The 27,146-nt window shown below is 39.6% G+C and overlaps 4 protein-coding genes, 1 non-coding gene and 1 pseudogene across 6 annotated transcripts; 4 read left to right on the plus strand and 2 right to left on the minus strand.

Annotated features, from left to right (window-relative positions):
* Window positions 1-2,779: 2,779 nt before the first annotated feature.
* On the plus strand, window positions 2,780-5,653 carry LOC114734922 (iron-sulfur cluster assembly protein 1). Of its 2 annotated transcripts, XM_028922568.1 has the most exons (5): window positions 2,780-2,915; window positions 3,571-3,880; window positions 4,709-4,763; window positions 4,964-5,106; window positions 5,336-5,490. In XM_028922568.1, the coding sequence occupies exons 2-5, from the start codon at window positions 3,595-3,597 to the stop codon at window positions 5,338-5,340; spliced, it is 489 nt and encodes a 162-aa protein (XP_028778401.1). In that variant the 5' UTR covers window positions 2,780-2,915; window positions 3,571-3,594; the 3' UTR covers window positions 5,341-5,490. The 2 variants fall into 2 exon arrangements, with proteins under 2 accessions (XP_028778401.1, XP_028778399.1); XM_028922566.1 differs by having other exon boundaries at window positions 4,964-5,653.
* Window positions 5,654-6,521: 868 nt separating this feature from the next.
* Window positions 6,522-7,355, plus strand: LOC114734927 (uncharacterized). Its single transcript, XM_028922573.1, has one exon. It carries the CDS (start codon window positions 6,522-6,524, stop codon window positions 7,353-7,355), a length of 834 nt encoding a protein of 277 aa, XP_028778406.1.
* Window positions 7,356-12,763: 5,408 nt separating this feature from the next.
* Window positions 12,764-15,592, plus strand: LOC114734923 (iron-sulfur cluster assembly protein 1). Its single transcript, XM_028922569.1, has 3 exons — window positions 12,764-13,167; window positions 13,661-13,715; window positions 15,077-15,592. The coding sequence occupies exons 1-3, from the start codon at window positions 12,870-12,872 to the stop codon at window positions 15,231-15,233; spliced, it is 510 nt and encodes a 169-aa protein (XP_028778402.1). The 5' UTR covers window positions 12,764-12,869; the 3' UTR covers window positions 15,234-15,592.
* A 1,271-nt stretch (window positions 15,593-16,863) lies between these two features.
* Window positions 16,864-18,163, minus strand: LOC114734929 (inositol-tetrakisphosphate 1-kinase 1-like; annotated as a pseudogene).
* Window positions 18,164-19,791: 1,628 nt separating this feature from the next.
* On the plus strand, window positions 19,792-19,863 carry TRNAP-UGG (transfer RNA proline (anticodon UGG)). Its single transcript has one exon. It is a non-coding gene; the product is annotated as a tRNA-Pro (tRNA).
* Window positions 19,864-20,876: 1,013 nt separating this feature from the next.
* Window positions 20,877-22,895, minus strand: LOC114734928 (dof zinc finger protein DOF5.6-like). The gene is given in 3 exon segments (XM_028922575.1): window positions 20,877-21,933; window positions 21,935-22,189; window positions 22,603-22,895. Coding segments are annotated over 3 exon segments (975 nt in total). The 5' UTR covers window positions 22,657-22,895; the 3' UTR covers window positions 20,877-21,267.
* Window positions 22,896-27,146: the final 4,251 nt, after the last annotated feature.

Genomic DNA, 27,146 nt, shown 5'->3' on the forward strand with positions numbered 1-27,146 from the left:
AAAAATGTCAATTCGCCTGAATTTCACAAATGACAGATTGGGTCAATGACCCATTCTGTCATTTTCGAAATTTAAGGGCCCAATCTGGGATTTGATATATTCCAAGGGTTTTTTCTGGGATTTTCCCATTAAAATATCATATTTAAATATCTTCTTTCAGGTCACTAAAACCTTAGTTATCGTTAGATCCGATCGATAAAAAGATCTTTCTGACTAATGCGTGATTCGCTGGGGGCTCGCGCATATGCAGTAAAAGATATGGTCCACGCGTGCCCACACGCGCGCGCGCATATATGTGTGTGTGTGTGTGTTTATTACCCCCTTCCATCCCATATACCAGATTACCAGTAACATTCTCTCAAGCAGCATTTTTTGGGGTCAAAATTTTAAACTATTTTTTAATTTGCGCCCACCGTTATTGCTACATCTTTTCGATTCATTCTCGTTTACTCATTATCTTCACAAATATATTTGGAAAAAAATATATTCTTAATATATTTATTATTTTTAATTAATTTTAACAAGTATTTCAAGCCATGTGATTCTGGTTAATTGTTGCTTTTATATGTATAAGCCCGGAACGAGTAGTCTTTTTAAAACATGTAAAAATATTACAAGAACTTCCACGGATCATGCAAGTTGAGCATGTGCTGACTTTTAAGTTTTTGTGCTGAATGTGACGTACTTTGGAGTAATGTTTATGGAGCATTAAAAATGAATGACAAGAATTGGGGTTGCAATTGAACAAAATTATTAAAAAAGTACTCATCCGGTCCTAAATATAAGACCCATTTAACTAATTTGATTAGATTAAAAAAGTTAGGTAAGTTAGTTAACAATAAGAAATGTGACATGGTTTTCCTAAAATACCATAATCATCTTTCTTAATACCCTTTCTTCCTCTTCTACTTGATTATGGTTGAGGGAGTATCCATAGGGGTAATTTAGAGAAAATTGATAAATATGAGAAATGGGTCTTATATTTAGGACCAAAACTAACTCAACAATTGGGTCCTATATTAAGGACCGGAGGAGTATTTAATATAAGTAATAATTTGTTATATGGCTATTGTATAATCTTTTCAACATATTGATGGAACACAACAGAATTTTTATGTTGCCTTCTTAAAGAAATACAACTTTAAAGGGGATTATTTTGATTCAGCTATCTCTTTAAATTTTTGATTTTGCTAATAACTTATTATATAGGACTAGGCAAACCTATAGAGGTAAAATTGAAAAATATCACATCCCCTCATGATATTTTCTAATCTCACGTAAATGAATTTGTTTAATTCTATGTAATAATCAATTTTATATGCTAAACATTCTTTTCATAAATTTTATCAATTTCAATCTCTGTATTTTATTTTCAACACTTTGTACTAAATGGGACCTAAAATTTTTGAGGTTTATGAGTATCTGAGGGTCGTCACTATGACAGGCAATGCTAAACCTAGCTGCTTGAATTATAATTGCACAGAAATGGATGGATAATTTGTAATTAATTATCCCAGATCTATACTATAGTTTTATTCAAAGTGCGATTTGATAATAAAGCTGACCCACTCCATATATAGCTGCATTATCAAAGGATCTTCAAATAATCAAACACAAACATTCGCAGAGAACTCGTTAACGTTGGCAGAGGAGGCAGAGAGAGAGAGAGAGAGGACTGGTTAACTAATCCACGGCTTATGAATAAGTTCGGATTATGTACCAAACCAATAAATAATATCCAACACATTTTGTAAATCCTTTTTAAGTTCTAATCATCAATTGCCATGATCGCCTCGAATGCAACCACCGCACATCTCAACGCTGCTATTTACAATTTGTTTGTAAAACAAATTCAAAGTTCAAAAGTCTTTCTTTTTTTTTTAAAAAAAAAATCAAACCTACTTGCATGCCCAATTGCCATAGTTTGATATCAACTAATGGCAATTAATTACTAGCTAGAGAACAAGTGCATGCAAAGTTGATTTAGGAGTATTTGGATGAAAATTAAATTATGGTTTTAAACGTGATTTTGCAGTATATAAAGTAAATATGTGAAAGAGTTTATCCCAATTTATAAAAAAATGCTTTTAAAAAACACTTCTCTTAATTTCCAAACACCCTCTTAGTATTTTAAAAGCGAAACCTCACTGCACTTCTTGTTAACAGAACTAGAAACAGCCGTGTTACTTTTTGTTTGAAAATATGCCATTATAAATACGAATTAATATCATTTTTATTTTTTAAGATTTAATGTTATTTTGGTTATGATTTCTAAAACTTGAAATTACTCAATTAGTGATTTTAGTCCTGAAATTTGATTTTATTTTGGTTTTAAATTTTAAAATTTTGTTTCAGGGACAAAAACACTTTTTTAGAAATAGAGAATCTTTAGGTAGACTAAAAAAAAGTTAAATTTTAATGACTACAGATGATATTAACTATTTTCAATATTATCCTTTTACTGCGCCTCTTTTTTGGAAATAAAATTTACTCATAATCCCATAAAAAAATGAGGCTTAAATGCATATCAGTAGTCAGTACCATCCAGAATGAAAAAGTTCTACTCCATCATGCATGGAGTTGGGCTCCACATCTGTGAGTTTCATTTTTTATTACTGAGTTTTACTTGGGCCCAATAGAGCGTTGGGCTATAATGCCAGCTTTAATAAAGTCATAAAATCTAATTGAATCCTGTTATTGTATTAAAAAAAAAAAAACTTGAATTCTGTTAATCCAAAACGAAGTCTACTTTTTTTTTTTTTTGAGCAGGCAAAACAAAGTCTAATTGAATCCGACGCGATAGCCTGAGACTGCGAGCAGGAGGGGCGGCTGGTGAGGAAGACGCGAGTAACGAAAGGGCTGTGACCGACGAAACCCACCCATTCTGACGGTGAAGAAGACTTGTGCGACGGAAGGTGTGCATTCTCTTAAATTTTTTGTTCAAGAACAAACAAAGACACAAAATTCACGCCCTTATAATGTTAATAGCTTCCAGAACTTTACAAACCATGTGATCTTAGTTCGGATTTGTCATCAGCAATCCAGCTCTGTGGCCGCCCTAATGCTTTTATTTACGTCAATTACTGATGGTCATCAAATTACCCATTAAAAATCCTCGAAACGGGATGAAAATGCTAATCTTTCTTCATTTTCTCTCTCTCTTCAAAGTCATGGTCTATTATTCTTGAAAACCGATTTGTTTTTGCATAGTTGTGATTTGTGGAGCTATGACTATGATCACGCGTGGGTGGGTTTTTTCATATACATCTCGAGGCAGCGTTTCCTGTGTATGCTCACTTTTGTTTAACAATTCTCTCTGTCCTGATGATCTTGGTTTTGTAATTCCTAGATCGCTACGTACTGTATATAATCAGTGATGCTGGGTTTTGCATTATTTGTGAACTCTTATGCCGTTTTTCTTTATAAAGCATAATATTTGGCTATTATTGGTTACTTAAATCCCCTAGCCTGCGTGAGCATACCCAAATCCAAACCAAACTCCAAGTTCTGTACAAAATAAAAGTTATAAGGAAAAAAATTGAGGAACCATGGATATTTTTCCAATTGAAGGGGAGGAAGCCTTGAAGAGGAAGAATGTTGAGGCTGGTTTCAAAGAGAATTTTGGGAGTGTCACGGGAGGTGCCATCGCCAACACTCCAAGTTCTGCCTCAATTCTCCCGTGAGAGTGTTGTTGATCACTACGACAACCCACGGACTATGGGATCCTTCAACAAGAATGACCCCATGGTCAGAATGGGCTTGGCTAGGGAACCCTCTGACATGAAACTCCATATTAAGGGTGATGAAATAACCAGAAAGATCGTTGATGCTCGCTTCAAGACCCTTGGCCGTGGTTTGGGCATTGCCTCTTCTTCTGCGGGTATGTAGTCCTATAAAGCCCCTTTTATCCCCTTGCCTTCTTCTTCTTGCTTTTTGTGTGCGTGTGCGTGTGTGTAGGGGCGTTGAAATTTGAACAAATTACCTTTTACGTGTTTTCATCTTTTTGGAGATTCTCAATTTCTATTTTTATCTTTATGGAAGGCAAATTTATTTGTGTGCTTGTTTCAGTTTCCCAATATGGAAGATGAACAAACATGAGTTGGATTTTTGGAATATGATTGGATTGATGGGCTAGGCTAAGCTTATGTTTGGAAACCTATTGGAAATGAGCTGGCGCCACTTTCTAAACAAAACTACTCTAACATTACGTTGGTCAATTGACCAAGACTAGAGGGCTTGCAGACACACACTAAAGTCTTTTTCCTTTCCTTTTGTTTTTCTGAGTTGAACATTTTCAACTGACCAACTTAGAGAGTGCTGCGGAATAGATAATGCGATGTTAACACTAGACACTTGCATATCATCATCAATAAATCTGATGAGTTTGGGAGTGTCCTTTCTTCTCTTGTCTTTTCATTTTTGACCCTTTTGTTTGGCTCGGCTGTGCAAGCATGTGGTTGATCCTGTATATATCTATTTGCTTTAGATTATTAACATCATAGGCAGCTTATGGACTTTTCACTTATTTTGGCAATAGCTGCTTAGCATATGGAGGAGTAATGTGCTGGGATGTTGACCTGAATTGCTATTAAATGAAACCTTAATAGCTGCCGTATTTGTTTTATTCACTTTTTGGTGTAATAGTTTGCTCAATGGTACCTTACCCTCATTAAATAAGTTATTAACTTTTTTATCTCTCACTTTTCAGCTAATGAATGGGTAAAAGGGAAGCAAATGGAGGGAGTTTCATCCACAAAAAACATGTAAGTATCCATAAGTCTAGTGAGCATATGATACTAATGTATCTTTTTTGCCTGAGTGACTTTTTCTCTTTGAAATCAGCTGCTCGTCAATTCTGGACGTGTTGGTTGATGGTTATGCTTTCATGGTTCTTGATTCTGGTCTGCTTTCCTGAGTTTTTGAAATGAGATGACCTGAATAATTGATAACGGATATTCTGCAGGGAAATTGCAAAGCATCTGTCATTTCGTCCATTTAAGCTTCACTGCGGCATGTTTGCTGACGATGCCATCAAAGCAGGTTTCAAAAGCTATGAAGCTAAGCGAGCCATGGCAACAGCCACCGAGGCAACATCTGGAGAGACAGGTGCCACTCCAGTCACGGCGCCTATGAAAAATACACTTCGCCCGATATCTCCTCATCTTTCTATTTACAAGCCACAGTCCTCTTCCATGTCTTCAATTTTTAATAGGATCTCTGGGGCTTCCCTGGCAGCTATGGTTTTGGGTTTCTATCTTCTATGTCTGAAAATGCCTCTGATTTGCTTCACCTATGCTGAGTTCTACCAATTTTTCCATTTTTCAACAAATTTCAGCGTAATCTTTGCCCAGATCGCTGCCGTTGCCATGTCCTATCATCTGTATGATGGGATCAGGAGATTGCTGCATTAGCTCCGTCCTATTATCTGTATGCTGTGGTTAATGATGGAGAAAACGGCCAATGTTAAGGTTTTCTAATGTTGTCAAGTTTAAGATCAGTGGGTTGATGTTCGTTTGAGCATCTTAACGGCTCAGTCTGAGCTTTATGTAATAAAGATGCTATTGCCTGAGACAGTATCATCTATGTAACGAATGTAATCCCTTGAACAGTGCTTATTTGGTTTTCTTGCTTTTATACTTCTTTATTCTGACAATTCTTTTCTCTTCTTTTAGACACAACACATTGATTGTTATTTTTTAAATGTTTGTTTGCCTAATTATTTTGGCTTTCTCTTGCTTTTTATTTAACTTTTCTGTTCATTTTTTTAAGTTATTGATTCACCAAAGAAAATGTACTTCATAGTTCGTGGGGGAGTGTTATTGAGGCTCCGTAAGGAAGACAATGAGACTTCGGGTTTATATAATTAAGGATCGTGACTATTTTAGGATCAACAGTTATTTTTTGCGATTAGCCAAGAAAAATTAAACTGAACATGCCTGAAAATTAACGGGATTACTGCCCTTCCCCCCCCGTCCTTGCTATGGAACATGGTCAACATAGTGTTACCAACAAGTGTTGGTTTAAGTAGAAGGCACTTGAACACTTTAAACATCATGTCCTGGGTTCAATTCTTGAGACGGTGTGTATGAAAAAAACACTGCTAGGAGAGATTCTTGCTACGGTGCCTGACAGTATCTCAAAAGATTAGTCTCTTACCGTTCGGGTGGAAAGATATTTTGGACAACTCAAAAAAAAACTCAAAAAAAAAAACTCAACACAAGTGAGATCTTATATTTAGAATTAGAAGTTTTTTGAGTGCTCTCTCTTGGAACTTGTGCTGCGTTTCTGAGCTTTGAGATGGACGACCCCGGCGTTCGGAAAACGCCTCCGGATAGGACCTCAGATAAAAAGGATCAAACAGATCGGGCCAAAAAATCAAAGAAGGAAGTGAAAGAAGATGCTCTTATGTCGGACAGAATGATTGATGCAGAGGAAGCCACTGAAGAAACCAGCGGGACTAAGACTCTTTGCTGGGCTTCAAAGGGGAAGATTTTAATGGGGTGGCACACGGGAACTCATACATGGAGGAAGACCCCTTGCTGTCAGACCTTATTGATCAAGAATGGACCATCCCTGAACCGTCAGAGGAACTCAAAAATCTGATGAAAATATACCCTGTGGTCCTGATCACTCCAGAGGAATACAATGAATGGTGCAGACCATGGAATAGATCGCTTATAATAACTGTTCTGGGGGCAAAGTTTAATGTCTACAGGTTGAAGGAAAGCCTGACCAAAGCATGGAAATTCGACAACTTTGAACTGATCGATTTACCAAACAACTACTATGTTGTGCGTTTTAAAAACCCAGAAATGTGGGGAGACCAATATAAAAGAGTCCTCTTTGAAGGTCCCTGGATTGTGGGGCAACATTCGGTGCTAGTGCAAAGGTGGTCACCTTATTTTGACCCCTTTAACAATCCATTAGGAAGGGTGGCAACATGGGTCAGAATCCCACACATCCCGTTGTTATGCTATACAAAGAACTTCATTTGGAGACTGGGTGACATGATCGGAAAGACCCTGAAGGTTGACATGAATACCATAGCTAACCTGGAAGATAAAGAAGCAAGGGTAGAAAGAGGAAGGTATGCGAGAATATGCGTTGAAATTGACTTACAGAAGAAGTTGATCCCCAGAATAATATCGGCATCAGCGCTGTTCAATGTGGAATATGAAGGATTGGGTCTCATATGTTTTCAATGTGGAAGATATGGGCATAGAAAAGAGGTGTGTCCATGGAAGAAATCAGCCGAAAAAGTAGAGAGTCAACAAGGAGGAAGCCCCTCATCACCCCCACCAAAGATGTCGCCAGCGAAATCTCTACCGGCTGAGGAAGATCAGTTTGGGCCATAGATGATGGTACAATGTACGGGCAGGACACGTGGACCCAGGTTTGAAAATAGAAAAGACAGACATGAGGGAAGAAGAGACTATGTCAGAACTGATCGAAAGAATGGCGGTAAAGAAGGACAGACACGCTTTGAGGTTCTCACTGATATGGGAAAGGATTCAGATGACGGTTTTGATGAGGAGGAAGAGAGGAAAAGGGAGGCGCTGGCACATAGGTCGGCTGACAGGGAGAGGGCTGTAGTGCCTATGGAAGGAAGAGTTGGGGTGCCGAGAAATAAGGCGGAAACTTCAAAAAATTCAAATAAAGGCAAGACAAAGGAGTTTGTGGTGGGAAAAAAAGTAATGATATACCAAGGGAAGGAAAATACAAAGCCCAACGAAGAAGTAAACCCAAGACAAGCCCAAAGTAATGTGGACGGGAAACCAAAGGTTGAAGGACAACTAGGTCAACCAAAGAACCCAATAGGTAAGAAGACCATGGGCCGTAGAGCCCATAATGTGGTGGTAGGAAATCTGGACCTGAAGGAGTTCGAATACTTGAAGCAGGAAAGCCTGTTGAACACTGGAAATGGCGCTATGCAAGGAACAGAAAGGGAAGAAGAGACGCAAGCAACAAATACTATCGTGATTTAAGAAAAGGAAAAAACAAGAGATCAGGAGATGGGAAAGCACTGGGAAAATCCTCCACAACCACCCTCGGTAACTGATGGGAGAACAAAGAGTTATAGGGACTCTTTATGCAGAGCCGAAGTTGGGACGAAGCAAGAAGATAAACCCCCAGACCTGTAAGGGCCCTATCCCTCTCCTTTTCCTCTGTCTTTTTCAAATGATTGTTGCATCATGGAATTGCCAGGGAGCAGGTTCGAAAACATTCCCGCGACTAATAAATGAAGTGGTAAAAAAGTACAGAATTAATATTATGGGAATTATGGAACCTCGCATTAGTGGAGCTAGAGCAGATAAAGTAGTAAAGAAGATGGGTTTCAGTAATTGGATAAGAGTGGAGTCTACGGGCTATGCAGGAGGAATTTGGGTACTCTGGAAAGACTGGGAAGTTTCAATTGAGTATGTATGCTCGAACACCCAGTTACTTCATTGCAAAATAACTAGCAAAACTTCGGCAGAAACTATGCTAGCTACGTTCGTCTATGGAGACACAAACCCTTTGAGGAGAAGGGAGCTGTGGAATTCCTTAATGAACATAGCAAGTTCAATTGAGTCTGATTGGATGGTTCTAGGGGATTTCAACACTTTCCTCACCGTGGAGGACAAGGTAGGGGGAACACGATCGGACAATAGCATGATGATATCTTTTAGATCCTGTATAGATGATTGTAATCTCCTAGAAATACCAGTGGTGGGCGATAGATTCACCTGGGAAAGAAATGATGTAAAGGAAAGACTTGACTGGGCCTTTGGAAACTTTAACTGGGAAATAAACCACCCTCACATGAAGGCTCATCATAAACTACGATTTAAGTCGGACCACAGAATGATAGTAGTGTCTGACGGTGGTGAAAATAGAAACAACAGAGGCAATAGAGTTTTCAAATATCAAGCTGCTTGGTGTCTAGAACAAGACTTCCTAGATATTGTTGCAGCTTCGTGGGAAAACAAAAACTGGCTCCAAGGATGTGAGTCTTTCAAAAAATCAGCCATGGAGTGGAATGAAAAACTAGTAGGAAGTGTGGCAGCCAAAAAGAAGAAGTTGTTAAGAAGACTGGAAGGCATTGACAAGACAAGACAGAGTAACAGATCAAATGGACTCCAAAGACTAGAAAAAAAAATATGGGAAGATTACAGCAAATTAGCAGCTCAAGAAGAATTAATATGGTTCCAAAAGTCTCGAAGCAAGTGGCTAAAGTGGGGAGACAAAAATACGAGCTTCTTTCACGCCACAACAGTAATGAGGAAGAAGAGAAGCTCCATAGAAGCCTTGCAGGATTCGAATGGGAGCTGGACCTATGATCAAGAAACCATGAAAGGAATGGCTTTTAACTTCTATAAAACTCTCTACACAGTAGAAAACAATATAAGACCTGTCTCTACCTGGCCGATGTCCTTCCCACCCCTCCAGACTCAACAGTTAAATATCCTTCAGAGGGAAATCTCGGCTATAGAAATAAAGAATGCAGCTTTTGAAATGGGGGCTTTTAAAGCCCCAGGACCAGATGGCCTACAACCCCACTTCTTCCAAACACAGTGGAATAAAGTAGGTACAAAGATCTGTGAGCTACTCAACACAGCCTGGTCTAACCCTAACTCTCTTAGGGACCTGAATCAAACGCATATAATTTTAGTCCCGAAAGTAGAACAACCTACCTCCCTAAAAGACTTCAGACCGATTTCATTGTGTAATGTCAGCTTTAAGATCTTAAGCAAAGTTCTTGCAAACAGATTCAAAGGAGTTATGCCTTACCTGATCAAAGAGAACCAATGTAGCTTCATACGTGGACGTTAGAGCTGTGATAACATCATACTTGCGCAAGAGGCGATCCACACAATGAGAACTAAGAGGGGTGGAACAGGATCTATTGCTATAAAAGTAGATATGAAAAAAGCTTATGACAGGCTAGATTGGAACTTCCTAGAATTCACAATGAAAAGTCTTGGCCTATCAGATAATTTTGTCCACATCATAATGAAATGCATCTCCACAGCCTCGATGAGAGTCTTATGGAATGGGGTGGCAACAGAGAGCTTTCAACCATCTAGAGGAGTGAGATAGGGAGATCCCCTAAGCCCCTACCTATTCGTCCTGTGCATGGAAAGGCTGGGGCAACTGATTCAGCATGAGATTGAAGGGGGGAGATGGAAGCCGATGAAACTGAGTACAAGAGGACCAATCATCTCACATCTTTTCTTTGCTGATGATTTGATTCTGTTTGGAGAAGCGTCAACAGATCGGATGTTGGAAATAAGGAACATCATGCATTTCTTCTGTCAGGTTTCGGGCCATAAAATAAATTTGAACAAGTCAAAGGCTTTTGTCTCCCGAAATGTAAACTTTAATAGAGCTTACGAACTGAGCTAGATGGTTGGGATTGGCCTTACCCAAGACCTCAGAAAATATTTGGGTGTACCGATCCTACACAAAAGAGTAACCAAGACGATATTTGCTCCCTTAATTCAGAAGGTGAGATCAAGAATGGCAAACTGGAAAGGAAGCTTCCTGAGCCTGGCAGGGAGATCAGTACTCATCAATTCGGTTATCTCAACAATCCCCTCATACCAAATGCAAACAACACTACTCCCAAAAGGCATCCTAGCTGAATTGGAAAAAGTCACTAGAACCTTTTTCTGGAATCACGAAAATAGAGGTAGGAAACTTCATCTTTTGGCTTGGGACGTGATTAAAAAGAGTAAAGAAGAAGGTGGTCTTAGAATCAAAGATCTACATAGTCAAAACGTGGCTTTCATCATGAAACTATGCTGGGGAATTCTTACAAAACCCCAAGCAATGTGGGTCAAATGCTTGAAGGCGAAATATGATTGTGGGGAGAATAAGATGTCGGAAGTCATTCAAAAAAGAAACCAATGTGAAGTTTGGAGGGCGATAACACTAGTTTGGAAAGAGTTCCTGAAAGGTGTGGGATTCCAACTACAGAGTGGAGAAACAGCAAAAGCTTGGAGTGATTTGTGGAGTCCTCTGGAGCTTCCTTTAAAGTTCTATGCAAATAGGAACTTCCACCAAATAAATCCAGATGAACCAGTGAGGAACTTTGTGACAGATAATGGCCAATGGAATCTGATTAGATGGGGAGAATGTCTCCCTAATTGGGTGCTGGAGAAAATCAAAATGACTAGACCACCAACAGGGAGGGGCGAGGATAAGATATGATGGAGAAATGCCACAGATGGAAATTTCAGTGTTGGGACTGCATATAGGATGATCTATGAAAAGCATAATAGAAACATAAATCCTATTGGAAGCAAATTGGCACTGGGGAATTCCTGAAAGAGCACAAAGCTAGTTTTTTTGGTTCCGTTTGATGTCAAAATTTCCTCTTTACTGCAGCTCAATGAGCACTTTCTGGATGACTCTAATATCGGCTAACCATCCCAACTGCGAACATGTCGGGTCGAGTACACAACATAGCATACATCAGACCAGACTTTTTCATGTGGCAAGTTTTCCATGAGAGAATTCCTACGAATGGAACCAGAGCAAAACACCTAAATAACGAAACTGAGGAGTGCCCATTTGAGTGTGGTTGCAAAGAATCTATATTACATACACTGAGAGACTATGAGGCAGCAAAGAGAGTGTGGTTGCATATAATAACCCATTGTATTATGCTGTTTTCTTCTTCTGTGATTTGCAAGTATGGCTCAAATGGAACACCGAAAACAACCCAGCAAATGGAAGATTTTCTAGATGGCCGTGGAGTCGAATCTTTGGACAAGTCTGTTGGGCTATCTGGAAGAACAGATGTAAGAAAGCATTCGAGGAGATGACTACTCGACCAAAGGACCAAATGTTCAAGATCCTGAACCACCTAATGGAGGAGGTACAACAAGAAAAATTTTGCCACCAGATATACCAGGTTCCAAAGAGGAGCACCACACAACGTAATCCCCCACCTCTTGATTATGTCAGAGTTGATGTGGACGGGTCCAAATCAAGAGAAGGTGCGGCAACTTGTGGAGGTTTTATTAGTGACTATCGAGGTCATTGGAAGGGTGGATTTCAACGGAAGTTGGGTACCATGCCCTCAACAGTTGCGGAGATACACGCTATGCTAACTGGACTGCAACTTTGCAAGCAGATGGGGTATAGTAAAATAAAGCTATACACGGATTCGGCTGAGGCTCTTCACCTACTTCTGACCGATTGTGAGCCCTCACATCCTCTGAGGGAGACGGTACAAGCCTTGAGAAATTTGATATTTGATAAATGGGACATTGAAATCCTGCACTTATTCAGGGAAAATCTGGGATGTGCCGATAAGCTTGCTACGATGGCTCATCATATTGAGCAAGAGTATATATTTCTACAGGATATCCCGAATTATTGTAGGGAGTATTTTGATGCTAGACAGGGACAAATGGGTCAGTAACCCGAGATGCTTTTTGTAACTCTCAAGCTTCTTGCTTGCCTTTCTATATTAAAAAAAAAAAAACTCAACATAGTGTTGCTGAATTTCGATTACCATATTTTTATTTAACGGATAAGTTGGGCCCAACAGAACATTGGGCTACCTTCAAGATGGTAAGGCCCAATGAAGCCCATGTCATCAGTGGCTCCAGAAATGGGCTTTGGAAGGCGGTATCATTCGAGTTGCAGCGTCACAGAATAGTGGCACCGGTCGCCCCAAGATAGTAGCATGCATATACATCAAGGATCAACCTGATCCAGTAATGTTGGACAAAGAGATCCCTCGAGCCTTCACGTGCATACCCAAATCCGAACCTAACTAGTCTTTTTCACAACAAAAATTGAGCAACGATATTTATTTGCAAAATTAAGAGGAAGAAGCACCCTTGGAGAGGAAGAGGATCGGAATCGACCGGAGAATGCTGAGGCTGGTTTCAAAGAGAATTTTGGGAGCAGCATCGCGGGAGGTGCCGGCACCGGCGCTCCAGGTTCTGCCCCGATTCTACCACGAGAGGGTTGTTGATCACTATGACAATCCGCGGAATGTTGGATCCTTCGACAAGAATGACCCCACCGTCGGTACGGGCCTGGTCGGGGCACCTGCATGTGGTGATGTCATGAAACTCCAGATTAGGGTTGATGAAAAGACCGGAAAGATTGTTGATGCTTGCTTTAAGACCTTCGGCTGTGGTTCGGCGATTGCGTCTTCGTCTGTGGGTATGTGGTCCTTTGCATTCGTACTTTGGACGGTTTGTTGGGAAATTCATTTCTGACGTGCTAGTTTCGGTTTTCCATTATGGAAGATCGGTAAACATGTCTTGAATTCTGGGGATATGATTGGGTCAATGGGCTACGGTTCTTTTCTGTTGTGGAAAACTAGAGAGCACTGCGAAAGAGATAATATGACGTTAAACGGGACGTCTGCTTGTAAGTATCAATCAAATTTGATGAGTTCTGTTCAGGAAAGTCCTTTCGCCTGCAGTTTTTTCATTTTGGTCCATTTGTCTTGCCTAGCTGTGTAAGGTTGCGAATGGTCGTGGTTATCTACATATGGGGGGTTGATGTCTAGAAGTGGTTACCTGGATTGCGTTAAATGAATATCTCATAGCTATTGATTGCGTTTTATGCATTTTTTGTGTGTATTAGCTTATTCAAGCGTAACTTATCTCATTAAATACGTTATTAACTTTTTTTTGTTTCTCACTCTCAGCTACTGAATGGGTGAAAGGAAAGCAAATGGAAGAAGTTTTATCCATTAAAAATACGTAAGTATATCTGTTCTTAACTCTTGGAGCGTATGAGTCACATGCATGTAGTTTTCCTGAGCGACTTGAATTTCTTTTTTTATCAGAAGCATAATAGGTCAGGGTTGTCACTTGTCATCCTCATTTGGACCCCTGGAAAGGAACAATAATAGTCTATCACAACTATCATTACAGTGCTGATCTGTATTGTTTAATTTGGGCAAGCAGAGTATGAACTATGTCCTAGGTCCTGATAACTTCAGCTCTGGACCTTTGCTTGGGGTGAAGTAGAGATAGGCATATTATGTCAGAGACTAGATCTTTTTTTAATCAGTGTAAATGGTTAATTGTGGTAGGAAACAGGACAGCGCTTGTACAAAATAAAATTTTGGGTAAATTGCTCAGATCCACCCCCCCCCCCAAAAAAAAAAGTCAAAGGATTTTGTGACTTACCCCTTCAACCCTGACATTTGCCAACCAGATCCGTGTCTTCCGAATTTGTGCAATATTGCCAATCCGCCAGTAGGTCCATCAGCTTCCATGTTGATTAAACCTACCACCTCTGCCCCAATAATTCCGTCTGTCATTTGAAATTCTCAAGTTTGAAGGTTACCTTTGTAATTTTCCTCTCCCTTCTCTGTCACCCTTTCCTCCACGGGAGAGGCCATATTTACATGAGTTGTGCTTCTGAAGAGTGGAATCACAACTTTTGTAAATAAGGTCTCCCCCGTTGTTTGGTTGATGAGATATAATTCATTTATTGTTAAATGTTAACTATTGCTCATTCTCCCTATGTCTGGCTTTCTTCTTTCAAAGAGGGATTATACTAAATTACTAGTCAAATTTTACTCCAAGGCTGAAAATGGAAAGCTTCAGGTTGTGCATTGGAATTACTTGCTTCCCAATGGAGAAGCAATGGCGTTGCTGTAGGGATTGTGCTAGATAGAATCTGCTGCATTCTGAGCTGCTTTTAGAGTGTGACTAAATGTGTTGGAGGGAAGAAGAGTAGTTGAATCTGAGATAGATGTATTAGTATTCTGTGAGGGATTATTTTTGTTCTGTATGAACAGTTGGCCGTGGAAGACAACATGACTGCTTACATATAAAATAGAATTTTGTGTTGGTCGCTTTTATGTTTAAAGCTGGAAAGTGTGTTGATGTTCCATCATATGATATCTTCTGGTTTTCATCTCCTTAGGTGCCGATCATAACAATCCCTGCATAATTAATATTGATATTGATTTTTCAAAAATTATTTAAATCTTTTGCTGGTGAGTTTTGGACCTTTTAGGCGATGATTATGCTTTCATGGTTCTTGGTTCCAGTCCACTTTTCTTTGTTTTTTGGAATTTTTCAAATAGTTGACAAGGGATATCCTGCAGTGAAATTGCAAAGCACCTATCACTTCCTCCAGTTAAGCTTCACTGCAGCATGCTTGCTGAGGATGCTATCAAAGCGGCTGTTAAAGACTATGAAGCTAAGCGTGCCAAGTCAACTTCCACTGAGGCAACATCTGAAGAGAAGGCTGCCACTGCTTGATTTCATCCATGCCTGGAATGATGACGAAAACTGTCACTGTTTGGATTTTCTAATGAATTCAAGTCAAGGATCAGTGAGTTATCCATCAATTGAGCATCTTACTGTATAACTCTTTATCTGCTGGACCTACTTTGCCAGCTTCTGTTGTGTCATCATATGAAGTAAATACTGGTGGTACTGGCTAGGGTTTGTTACTTAATTGTTTGCATGGTGGTTTTCAATAGGCGAACAAGGGTCTGCCAGTTTGACACTTTAAAGTTGTATTAATATCTTGCTGCATACAGAAATGCCTGGCAGCTCACCACTTGCCACTCGGAATGCCTTGAAAGGGAAACAGGTACACTTTGCGCATGCTTCCACCATTTTTTGCATAATCATGTAGTCGTCTCTAATTTATTTTGGCACCACTTGGGGGAAGATGTGCTTGGGTCTAGAGCTAAAAATGCTATGGCATCAATTGGAGCAATCTTACACATTCCTTCCCTATAACAAACTGATGGTTAATAAATATCGAATACGGCTGTTTAATTGGTCGGGAAAAAATGTCGGTTTAGATGACCTATAATCCCGTCGCATCATTGCTCTTGTTCAAAAGATTCACTGAGCATGAGAAAGTATTTCACGTTATAACAATATCTAGACGTGTTTCCCCGTCCTTATCTTGGCAGTCTTCGACGACTGCTCTTGGCTATTTGGTTTACTGGAAAAGATGACGTCTTGCAATGTCTTTGTTCGGTGCTCCCATAGACATTAGAAAAAGGGCGAATGAAATGAATGGTATAGGATATATTACTCGAGCTGCCACGAATTGGCACCTGAACTGCATTTTTTGGTATTATCAAATTTTTCTTAGGAAGTAATGAATGGAGCTTTTCCTGGAGTTTGGCAAGGACCCGAATGAAAGAAATTTAGTAGGTTCAGAGTGGAGATTTGAAGCTCGAAGAGTGAAGCATGCTTGCAAGGAGGTATTTTATGCGATAAAAAGTAATCCTTGAATTGTAGAATTGGATTAGATCCTGAAATGATGCTATCAAGAGCAGAAGACTAGAAAAGATTGTAAAAAGCATGCTTGTAGGATATTTCAACTATCCTTTTTTCGCCCGGTTCAGTAGAAACTAACAAAGGAAATTGTCTTCGTGCATTACCAGAAGGCAAAATAATTTCACAATATCCTGTTATATGAGCACATCGTTCCACTTTAGCCTACACGTTCGAATACCTTAAACCTCACAAGATGCAGGAAAAGCCAAAACAAGAAGTCAAGAAATAAAATGAGAACAAATTTCATATTCCAAGGACGCACGTGCTTATTAATTATTATTGCAAATGCTACATGAATTAGGATAAAAGCCAAAGATCAAAGAAGGAAATGTTAAAACACAAGGGAGGCTAACAAGGTCCCGTAAGAAATAAATCAACAAAATAATACACAGCTGCAGCTGTCGTTAGAATAAACCGTCTGTTGTGCAATCTTGCATGTCTCAGCATATTGCACAGCTTTTAACCCTTTGAAATGGGAGGGTTTTCCATTTTTATTTAACATTTCTTATTCGCCCGCAAAAAAGAATTATCTTGTTAAAAATCAAAGTCAACAGATTCTTGGTCAGCTTATTTCGGTCCGCTCACTTGCGTCATCCTAGGCTCCCAGCTCCATCCTGTGACTTGTCTAAGCAGTTTTGAGGTGTGCAATATCACACAAAAAATTGGTGAAGAACGACTCGTAAGTTGGCAATTTTGCATATCCCGGAAAGTAATTGACATCAATAACCAAATACCTTGTCGGATCTCTGGTGTCTCTAATCACATCAAAGTTGAATAGATTAAGGCCCATCGCCTCCTTCAATGCCTTAGCTAATCCTTCTATCAAATTTTCAGGTGGCATTCGGCTTTCTCAATGTTTTTCTGGGCAATATCATCTTCCTTGTTGTGGCTGTTCCCTTGGACGGCCGCATTAGATACCCGCGAAAATGGCAGCGCACCAGTCATGGTTTTCTGCTTCTCCTCTGGTATATCAGGTAGGGACTTCCGTTTGACGCAAGTTATGCGTTGACCAGCAACGTAAATTTTGAATATAACGCCTCCATGATTCACAAATTCTTGAAGAACCACAGGAAAACTCAATGTCTTGAGCCCGCTTTGGTCGAATACCAAAGACAGATTGTGGGAATTAGGGCCTCCATCAGCGTCCAAAGGCTTCGCGATAAGGGGGAAATTTAAACCTAGTTCCTCGATTGCGTTGGCATCGTCGAGTGTTTTCGATTCCTGGATGACCAACTGTTTGGGAATCCCGACGGTGCCGTTTTCCAGGGTAATTTTGATCTGATTCACCACCTCGAGCATCGATTCTCGATTGTGAAGGCGCTCAATCAAGTCGGGGCGATCTATTATGACCGCTTTTGGGTGTGCCGCCGAAAATTCATCCAACTGTTTCTTCCAATCTTCGCCGTATAATTTGTGGATGATACAGTCGAAAGGGCCCTGTTCAATCAAGGATCTGGTGGGGTCGATCTGTATGAGATCGATGCCGCGTTGGTTCGCGTAATCGACGAGGGAATTGAGGATGAAGCTACGGACTTTTTTGGGTTCAAGAGCATAGCCTACACGATATCTGTGAGATTCTGGCTTGGACATGGTATTTGGGATGAGAGAAATGATCGATAGTCCCCTTGAACTCGAAATTTAATGCTTTGGACAAGCTTTCAATACAAGGAAAGGGTTGATGCAGATCGTTCCCTTACCGGGAAGGTTCGCCGTTTGCTTCTCGGCGAAGCGTCGCCGTTTGTCTTTCGGGGAAGATTCGCTGTTGGCCCATCGAAGATGACTACTTTCCTTAGCACAATGAATAAACGCTGACCTTTGACGAATGATACGGGCATCCTGTGCGAAAAGAGCCTCTCCCCAACCCTTCCTCTCTTCTACCCTCCTCTTTCCTTTACAACCATTGGATCAAAATTCCAATGGTCCAGAATGAACATTTCATAAAGATAAATATTATTTTTTATTTTCAGATAAAGTTAACGGTTTTAAGTATCTTCTTGAATTCGGTGGTCTTGTTACAATATAACATTGACTTGCCGGAGTATATAATGACAAGATTACATAAATGAAGAATGTTTCTCATTTCTTATCCCATTCGTTTGCAGATAAACATAGGAAGCAGTAATTCACCGAAATGGATGCAATTAGGCATACAGATTAATTATCTTGTAGAATTCAATCACTAAGCTTGGCTTCTGTCACCTGAATTGCCAGACATTTCAAAAGGAAAGACAGACATATGATGTTACGCTTGGAGTTGAATATCTTCGACCTTATTCTTGTAATATGTCCAATAACAATGATAATGAAGGCATCTACGTAGAAAATGCCCGATTAGCTGCTTGGAGTCATCTGCAGAAGCAAATTATAAAATGATTTGGAAAGAGAGGAAAGCCGGCCTGAACATTGTTGTATCTGATGTTAGGGGGAAATGCTGAGACTGAACTGTGAAAAGTTGGATTTGTATTCCACTCTCTGTACCTTAGCTATTGATAAGGAATGAGAGAGAGTAATAATTTTTGTTCTATATATAAGCTTTCCATGATTGCATTGCATGTTGAAGTTATTATATTTCTGCCTCAAGCTGCTTTATCCTGTTGAGTTTTGTCTCCTACCCTCATGCATCTGGGGGAGTTGGTGAGAGTGAAACATGTACCGGGGGATTATTGTTATCTGACACATTTCTTCTGCGTCTCTCTGTGTGTGTGTTTTGTTTTGTTTTGTTTTCTTTTCTTTTTTTTAAATACAAAAGAAAGGCCGTTGTCATTAAGGGATTACAAACAAGATGATCAGTAGTAAGTAGCACTGTGACCTAAATATATATCTTGATAAAGCAAGCTTCTGCAATATCATTGGGAGGCTCATATATATTCAATATAATGTACTCTTCAAAGACACAAGTGTGTTTGTGTGTTACATAAATGTAGCTTGCTGGTCAAAAGCCCAGCGGAATATGGTTGAAAAGTTGATTAAAAGTACCATGTACTCCTGTGTGTCTGTAAATATGAGCCTGCCAGAAGGCTTCCATGTATTCAATGTTAATGGTTCAACTGTGTTTCTGAAGAGTGACTGACTGGTTTTCATGAAGTTGAGGGGTCTGGACGAAACATTGTAGTCATTATTCTGACGGTTCAAATAATGCTCAATAGTGGGGAAATACTCCAGAAACATTCTATATTATCTCAATTAGTTCATGAAGCTTCTGTTTTTATCAGTAGTGTGGATTTGTGTCAGATCTTAGACTCTTTTTTGGTCTCACATTTTGTATGTATGAACAGAATGTTAAGTTGATATGTTATGATCAAGATATCACCATTAACATTACCGTCTAGATTTAATTTTCGATTTCGTTAATATCAGAACTTGTCATTTCCATTGTGACTGCTCCGTATGATCTGTTCTTCCTTGAACTGACCCAGGCGCAGAGACTCCGGATCCTCTTGATTGCCTGGTGAGATGGGTTGTAGAACATAAGTTACCTTACTTCTATATATTTTGTTGCACGCGCGCTCTCAAGCCCGGGCATTTGGTCTAGTGGTATGATTCTCGCTTTGGGTGCGAGAGGTCCCGAGTTCGATTCTCGGAATGCCCTTTTATTTCTTGTTTAATCGGTTTTTCGCCATAACGCTGGCCAGAGCGCTAAACGACAACGCAACCGGATCTTCTCCTTCTTTTTTTACTTTTTCCCTCCCCCTATTATATACCAGAGGAGCCACATGGCCGTTAAAAAACCGTAGTCATGTACTATTTGTTTTTGGGTGCCAAAAATTGCTTTGATATATAATAATTATAATAATAATTATTATTAATTATTATTATTATTATTATTATCTGAAGGCCATTGATGCCTAAGCTCATAAAGAAAGATTCTAATCTAACCAAACACATGCACAGTTGTAGCTAGAGTCTATTATCATTTTATCAATAATCGCTCGTCATGCGTATCACGTCATACATATTACCCTAAACATGCACATCACGATGATTTCCACCGATCTGCTGTACGTACTTCGATAAACTTTCATTTTGGCTGAGCTATCACCCAAAATTCGGTGGGGATAAAGATACATGTCACATATATAAAAAGAGAGAACCGGTTTATATTTCTTTTGTTCATGTATATATCATTTATTTGATTGCCAAAATGGATTAAAAGCAGTCAATTTATTAAAAGCAGGAGCCATGCTTAAAGATTTGAGTTACCTGATCCTGATCCACTCTGTCTATTTGCCCACCAATGTTAATACAGTTTCACTGTACACTTTATACGTGAGCCATGACCGTCACAAAATGGCATTGATATTTAATCATATACATATATGTATATATATCAATAATCAGGACCCGTAGAAAGACTTGTCAATACTTGTTACCTATTTTCTTTCTGATGAACGTACAGTTCAGTTCTTTCTCAATTCGTCCAGTCTCATCGAGAATCTCACTATACCTTTTTATTATTATGTGATATATAAATTCGATCAACGACCAATACTTAGTATATATGTATCTCTGTCTGAGAATTGCTTTTTCCTCGTATTTCTTTTTTCCTAGAGTAAATGTAAGGGGGTCATTACGAAATTCTCTGGCGTGATGAACTTGTCGTGGTTTAATCTGGGGACATAATATTATATCACAAAAGCACATAGGGACAAGAACTTATAAAGATAATGGTACTACTATTGACTGCATTTTCTTTAACCGAAAAAAGAACTACCATATCCTCCTCGATGTTACAACAAAATCCTAATCAAAGCTTTAATTTCACATATGTTACACACACAAAGACACGAATATATATGAACCAAAAGTAAACCCACCAAGGCAGTCGATATTGGACTCTGAAGCTTCTTGTTCACACTCCTTTGCCAAGTCAATGCAGAAACTATAGACCGCCCAGATAGAAGGAACCAGGAACCTTCCTATCAAAGGCTTAGGAATATTTTATATATAGAAATAACTGAGATGTGATAGACTCACTCATCTGAAGTAGTGAGATTTAGACCAGAGGGTTTGTCGTGGAAGAACCGTAGCCGTTGATCATGCCGGTCCATGGTCCTAGACCGTTAAGATACCCAAACGACTCCTTTCCAGCATCCGAGCAACCCTGGTCCTGCCATTCAAGAGACAAAAGCTTAGGGTTTGGCTTCACATCAATTGTGGCATTTGGGTCCTCATTGGCATGATCATATGGCAGCATCAGTCTCTGGCAAGAAGAGTCCATGATATTATAAGTACCTCCACTATTGTCATTACCATCAAAAGATGACATACCCCCAAATCCCGATGGAGAGCAAAGACTGTGAAAATTTGGCTGCAACCCATTGTGATGACCATTAGTCTCTCCGACCTCAATTCCCATACCCATGTCACTATTTCCCAGAAAATGGAAGTTCCTAGATGTACTCCCAATTATCCCTTCCCACCTACTTTCCATGAAGTCAATAGGCCTGGGGTTCTCAAGCATGAAATTAGGGTTTCCCAGTAAGTTACCAATGTGAGAAAACTGCGCATCTGGGAAAGAAAGTTGAAGATGGTCTTTAGGGTTGTTATGGTGATTATAAGAGGTGGCTATCCCTGCAGGCTGTAATGGTTGGTTTTGATTATTATGTGATGGGTCATTATTGGATTTCTTGTTAGAAACTTTCTTGTTCTTTCTGCAACCCACCACCAACAGGGATGTTCCTGAGAGTACCACCTTTAGTCCAGTACCTTCTGCAAGTTTTGCAGAAGTACCTTGGCTGAGAGAGGCTGTAATTGTTGTAGTAGCAGAACTTGGTGTGTGTGGAGTCACACCTAGGGCACTTGAGGGCTTGGTCATGTGGAGGTCTTAGCCTCCTCTCTATCATGGGCCTGGAGCATGTAAGCATGTCTCCTGATGGTGAAGATGAATCCAATCCAGATTCCTCGTGAATTGTGCCCTAAGACAAACCAAAAGAAACAAGTTAAGTAACACATATAATAATGGCCTGCATTTTGTGTCTTTTTCTTACTACATTCTTCTTCTCTCCTCGTGCTTCTAAAATTCTTTTTTCCCTTGGCTTTTTCCTTCTTTTTTCCATTAGCAATACATACCTTTTTCCTGCAAGAAAATGCAGAAAAGAAATAGGCTGCAGAGTGCAACATGACATCACTTCTACTAATCTCATCTAATTAAATTGTGTATATATCCCTGTATTCCACTCTCAAATTAATCACCTTTCTCCACATTTAACATAACATGTGCGAGATAAACACAAGAAAAGAGGTTGAAGTTCATCACAAATAAGAATGTTTGATTTTCGCAGAAGCCATATTCGAGGCAAAGAATATAACCTGTCCATTATAGGCATACCTGGAGCCAGTGATCTGATGATTCCATGCAGACGTGCAGAGAAGAAAAACCCATTCACAAGCGAATCTAAACCAGGAAGAAGGCCTTCTCCTAGGAGCAGATCCCTATCAAACTTCACGCTCCGCTAGCAGTTCATGATCAGCATTGCACAGAGAAAGAAAGAGAAGCAGCCAGCCAGCCAGCCAGGAAGTGTTAAGAGAAAGGGGAATATTTTCTTAGTGTGGAGTGGTGAGACTACTAGCTTGGGACGAACCAACACTGGCAGTGATTAAGAAGGAAGAAAAAGGTGAGCCTAGTGATCTGCCATGTTGTCCTGCGCCACGGTCTAAACCTCGCCAGGCCCCGTCGGGGACAACGACTGTGGGCCGTAACTGTCTCTCTAGTGCCCCCACCTTTATTATATCCTCTTTCATAAAATGAACAGTTGAGATTTAGTATGGTGAGTGACTTGGAAGAAGGATAGCCGTTCATGATGACTTGGAGAATAGGCGGCAAGTTACGTCATGCTAGTCCTAATCTGACGTGACAGAAGTTTAGAATATTTGGGTCCCCGAGAAAGAACGCATACCGAAAGAGCACTCTACTAGCGGGCCCCGGAAATGTGGGCCCCACTCGGCCTCCTCCCACAAGCAAAGGATATATTCCCCTCACGCGCGCCCTCACTCGCCCACCTTGCTCCTCACGTCCCTTCTTTCTTTGTTTTTTCTTCCCGAGAGGCTTATGCATACATAATTATGATGTCACTGACCTGCAGATCCGCACCAGGAGGCAGAAACGAAATCCCCACGGCTTCCAAATTCCGTGCTAATTTGTCCATCGAAGCTGCTTTGTGCCATCTAATCTCTAGTTCCTGTTTGGAAATGCTTAAAATAAATGTGCCCAACCTCTCTCTCTCTCTCTCTCTCTCTCTCTATATATATATATAATCTTTCAGAAATAGTCGTCATTTTCAATCTTTTTAGTTTGTTCTGGAGTGACAATACAAAGAATAGAATGCTTAATTTTGAAATCCAAATTCTACTATAGTACAGTTCTCTATATCCTAAGTGGAATTATTTATCGCAAGTTTTGTAGTGTCTTAATGAAATTTAAAGCCTCTCTGAATATATCGCATGCAGTTAACATAGATACTCCAAAGCTCTGTCGTTTGTAGCATGAACATATGTTTAATAGCCTCTGATCTAAACGGAAATACATACATAGTAATGAAAGCGATTGAGTTGAGCCTTCTTGTTACATGCTTTACTGTATATGAGTAAAATAAATAGTGCTTGAGTCCGACAGCAAAGTGAGTATAATATATATACATTTAGATTCAAACTTGGACTTAAATTTATTTCATACACACGTACACACACACACCGAACAGCTCAGTGCTGGTGCAGAATATGTTTGCCAATATCTCTTCTCTTCCTGGTGCATGACTCAAAACTAGCTGGCCAGATTTAAACTTTCAAAGTTTGAACACATATTCCCCGAACAGGCGGGTTGGTGGGATGCCTCCTCAAGATTTAAAAACTGGGAATATATAAACTGAAAAGCTTTAAGCAGTACAAGAATGACACCTGAAAGAACAACTTGGACGCTTTATCCCCTTATAAGAGATCCAATAAGAGCAGCTTGTAGTAATAATATGTGTGTGTGTGTGTATGAATTAACCACAATGAGATATAGTTGGCGTGAGGAACACACCCCCACACAAGAGAGAACCCAAAGTACACACAGAATAAAGTGCGAGTGTGCCCACGTTACCCCCCGTACACCTGATTTTTGCCACTGTTAGCCTTCCCTTTTCTAGTTATGTGGGATTGTCTTGCTTTTTTTTTTTTCCTCCCTTCCTTTCTCTTTGTGTGATCGTTTTCTACATCTGCTTTAGCAGCAGAAAGATTGATTAATTATTATTTCAATCATGAGTGTGAGTATGCTTTCATTGATTTCAGCACTTTAGTTTGTGATTTGATCTCTCTTCGCGTGGCTTTTGCCTGTTGGTGAAGGCTCGTTCTTTGTAAACATCAAAGTATAACAGTTAGGGCATAAAATATTAGCAGCACAGTAGTAGCTGGTATAGTTTTATAGCTATGGTTGGTTTCTTTAATTAGACTTGTGGCACAGTAGGTGGTAACTAGATCTATAGCTTCTTTATTTGCATGCAATAAAGGGGACAAAGTCATGAGTATTCTTTGGATGGACTTATACTGGCAAAAATAAATAATGCATTTTTTTGTCATGACATGTGCACACACAGGTAAAGATCTCTGAACGTATAATGGTTGCTTTTACCATACATGCACATGCCATGCATATGCCTTTGTGTGTGATCGGGACAGTATAGAGGGTATCTTGTAAATGAACAGCTTCGATTAAAGTATCTCCTTTTGAGGGATGGGCGTTTTGAATACCATATGATGAACATCCTTCATCCTCAAGCTACGTATAATATAGTTTTATCAGTATATATCTTTACTTGATCTGCATTTGAGTTTCGCTTTCATTCGTCTTTTGTTCTCTTTCTTCGTCTTTGAGCTTAAAATCAAATGAAAGTTCAGTAAAGGCCCATCGCACCATACAAATTCAAAAGCTCGCGGAATTTTCTCCTCCAATTTTTCCCCATACTTTTTCCATGATGTTTTAAAGACTGAATTATCGATTAAGCCACTGTTAGTTTCGTCCTTATGGCTTAAAAACAAGAACTAAGCAGTAAACCAGTAGTGTATTAATTATCACTCTGTATTAATTATTATGACGTGGTCAAACGTTCTAATGCGCCAAAACTCTACCTCGGTACGAGCGCCGTCAATTGTTTCTTTGCTTTTTGCCTCAAAAGTGTTTGTGATGATATGAGTGAGGCTATAACATATAATACAATTAGCCCCCACCATATGTTCTATTCTTTCCGAAGGCAACCTTCCACATGTTAACCAATGATGAACTCTGATAAAAGGAAACACACCCATCGCCCACTAGGGGACCAAAACGCTTGCATACATATCATACTACTCATCAAATACACGTACGCGCGAGAGAGTTTTGTTTCTCTTGTGTCTCTTGTATAGCTGTGATATAGAGTCATGTAATTACCTAATTACGTAGTTTTTTTTTCTTGTATAAATTGGGGAAAAAAACAAGCCAACAAAATGGCATTCGAAAGAAAAAGAACAAGAAGAAAACACAAGAAAAGGTGACTGATAATATGAAGCGAGCTAGCTAGCTAGTGCAGATAAAAGTAGAAAAATGAAAGAGACATGTATAATGGCTTTAAAAAGTAAAGAATGATAGCATCAAATCTAGGGATAGCCGGCTTCGGATCCCACCGCCAGCTCGCATATATAGAACCAAATTTGTTCATTGATATACGTGCACTACTGTGTGAACTGGTATAATATAAATGATTACATTTTGTTTCTGCAGGCCAAAATAATAGATCACGTTCGTGTCTCAGATTCGTACTTGGTTGCTCTGGGAATTCATCATGTGTGGTTTGTTGCGTCTTGTGCTTGCCTCACCTCTCATAAGCATACATTATAATATATATGACACAGACACAAGGGGGTCACAGTGGCAGGACATCACGGGAACAAAGTTAAGTGGCGTGTTTGGTCTTCCACTACATTAATAATACATATACACATGAACGCGCATGCGCCACACTATTGCTAATTCTGGGCGGCGCGCAACGTACATAAAAATATTCATATTAAAGAAAGGTTGATACGATGGTTTTAAGCCTAGCTAATCCGTGCAGGAAAAATTAGAAAAGAGCCAAGTTTTACAAAATGGTAGTAGAATTAGTAGTGTTCCCGTGGTGGTGCTTGGTGTGCAACATCCAGTCAATATGGTCGAAAGTGGTATAGTATAATCTCAGTATGATCAGATGGATCTCTTGTCTCTTTAATTGTGTTGCCCATGAGATGATGAGGAGATGGATCGTTATTAATTATGTAAGGCTCAAGTATTTCCTGTCGAAAATTTGTTCTTGTTCAAGGGATCTCTTGTATAGATATATGCGTGAATCTCCTCGTATAGACGCCGCTGGAACTCAATCTTTTTAATTTAGTTTTAGTCAGGATGATTTAATATTAACTTTGTGAAATACTAGTAAAAAAGGAGCCTCTGCGTGCCGTTTTTAATTTTGAGAGTCGTTTTTACTGTAGTGAGTGCGTGATTAGGGATGTAGAATAACTCAACAATCCAAGCAAGACTCAAAAAAAGTTTGGCAACACAGCATCAGTTCAGTAGGGGCTTAATTAGGGATTAATCCATCAGTTTACAGAGATCAACATGTTTTTTTTGGACTCTCTTCTTGAATCCATGGACCTCGTTTCGAGATAATGATAGCCACACAATATCATTGGCCCGCAATGGCATGTGATACAAGACATTCGTCCACGTACGCATGTCTGACATTCTAGCCTACTCCACCATATATACTCAGAGTGAAGCAATTATTTGCGCGGATTTGTTCGCCCAAACTGCACATGATGGTCATTCTACTTGGTCTAAATAATGCGTATGTTTAAAGAACAAGTCTCACCTTGCTCGAGAAC

The sequence above is a fragment of the Neltuma alba genome, unplaced genomic scaffold, assembly GCF_004799145.2.
Source record: "Neltuma alba isolate B1F8T4 unplaced genomic scaffold, ASM479914v2 tig00013159_pilon, whole genome shotgun sequence".
Taxonomy (NCBI): Eukaryota; Viridiplantae; Streptophyta; class Magnoliopsida; order Fabales; family Fabaceae; genus Neltuma; species Neltuma alba.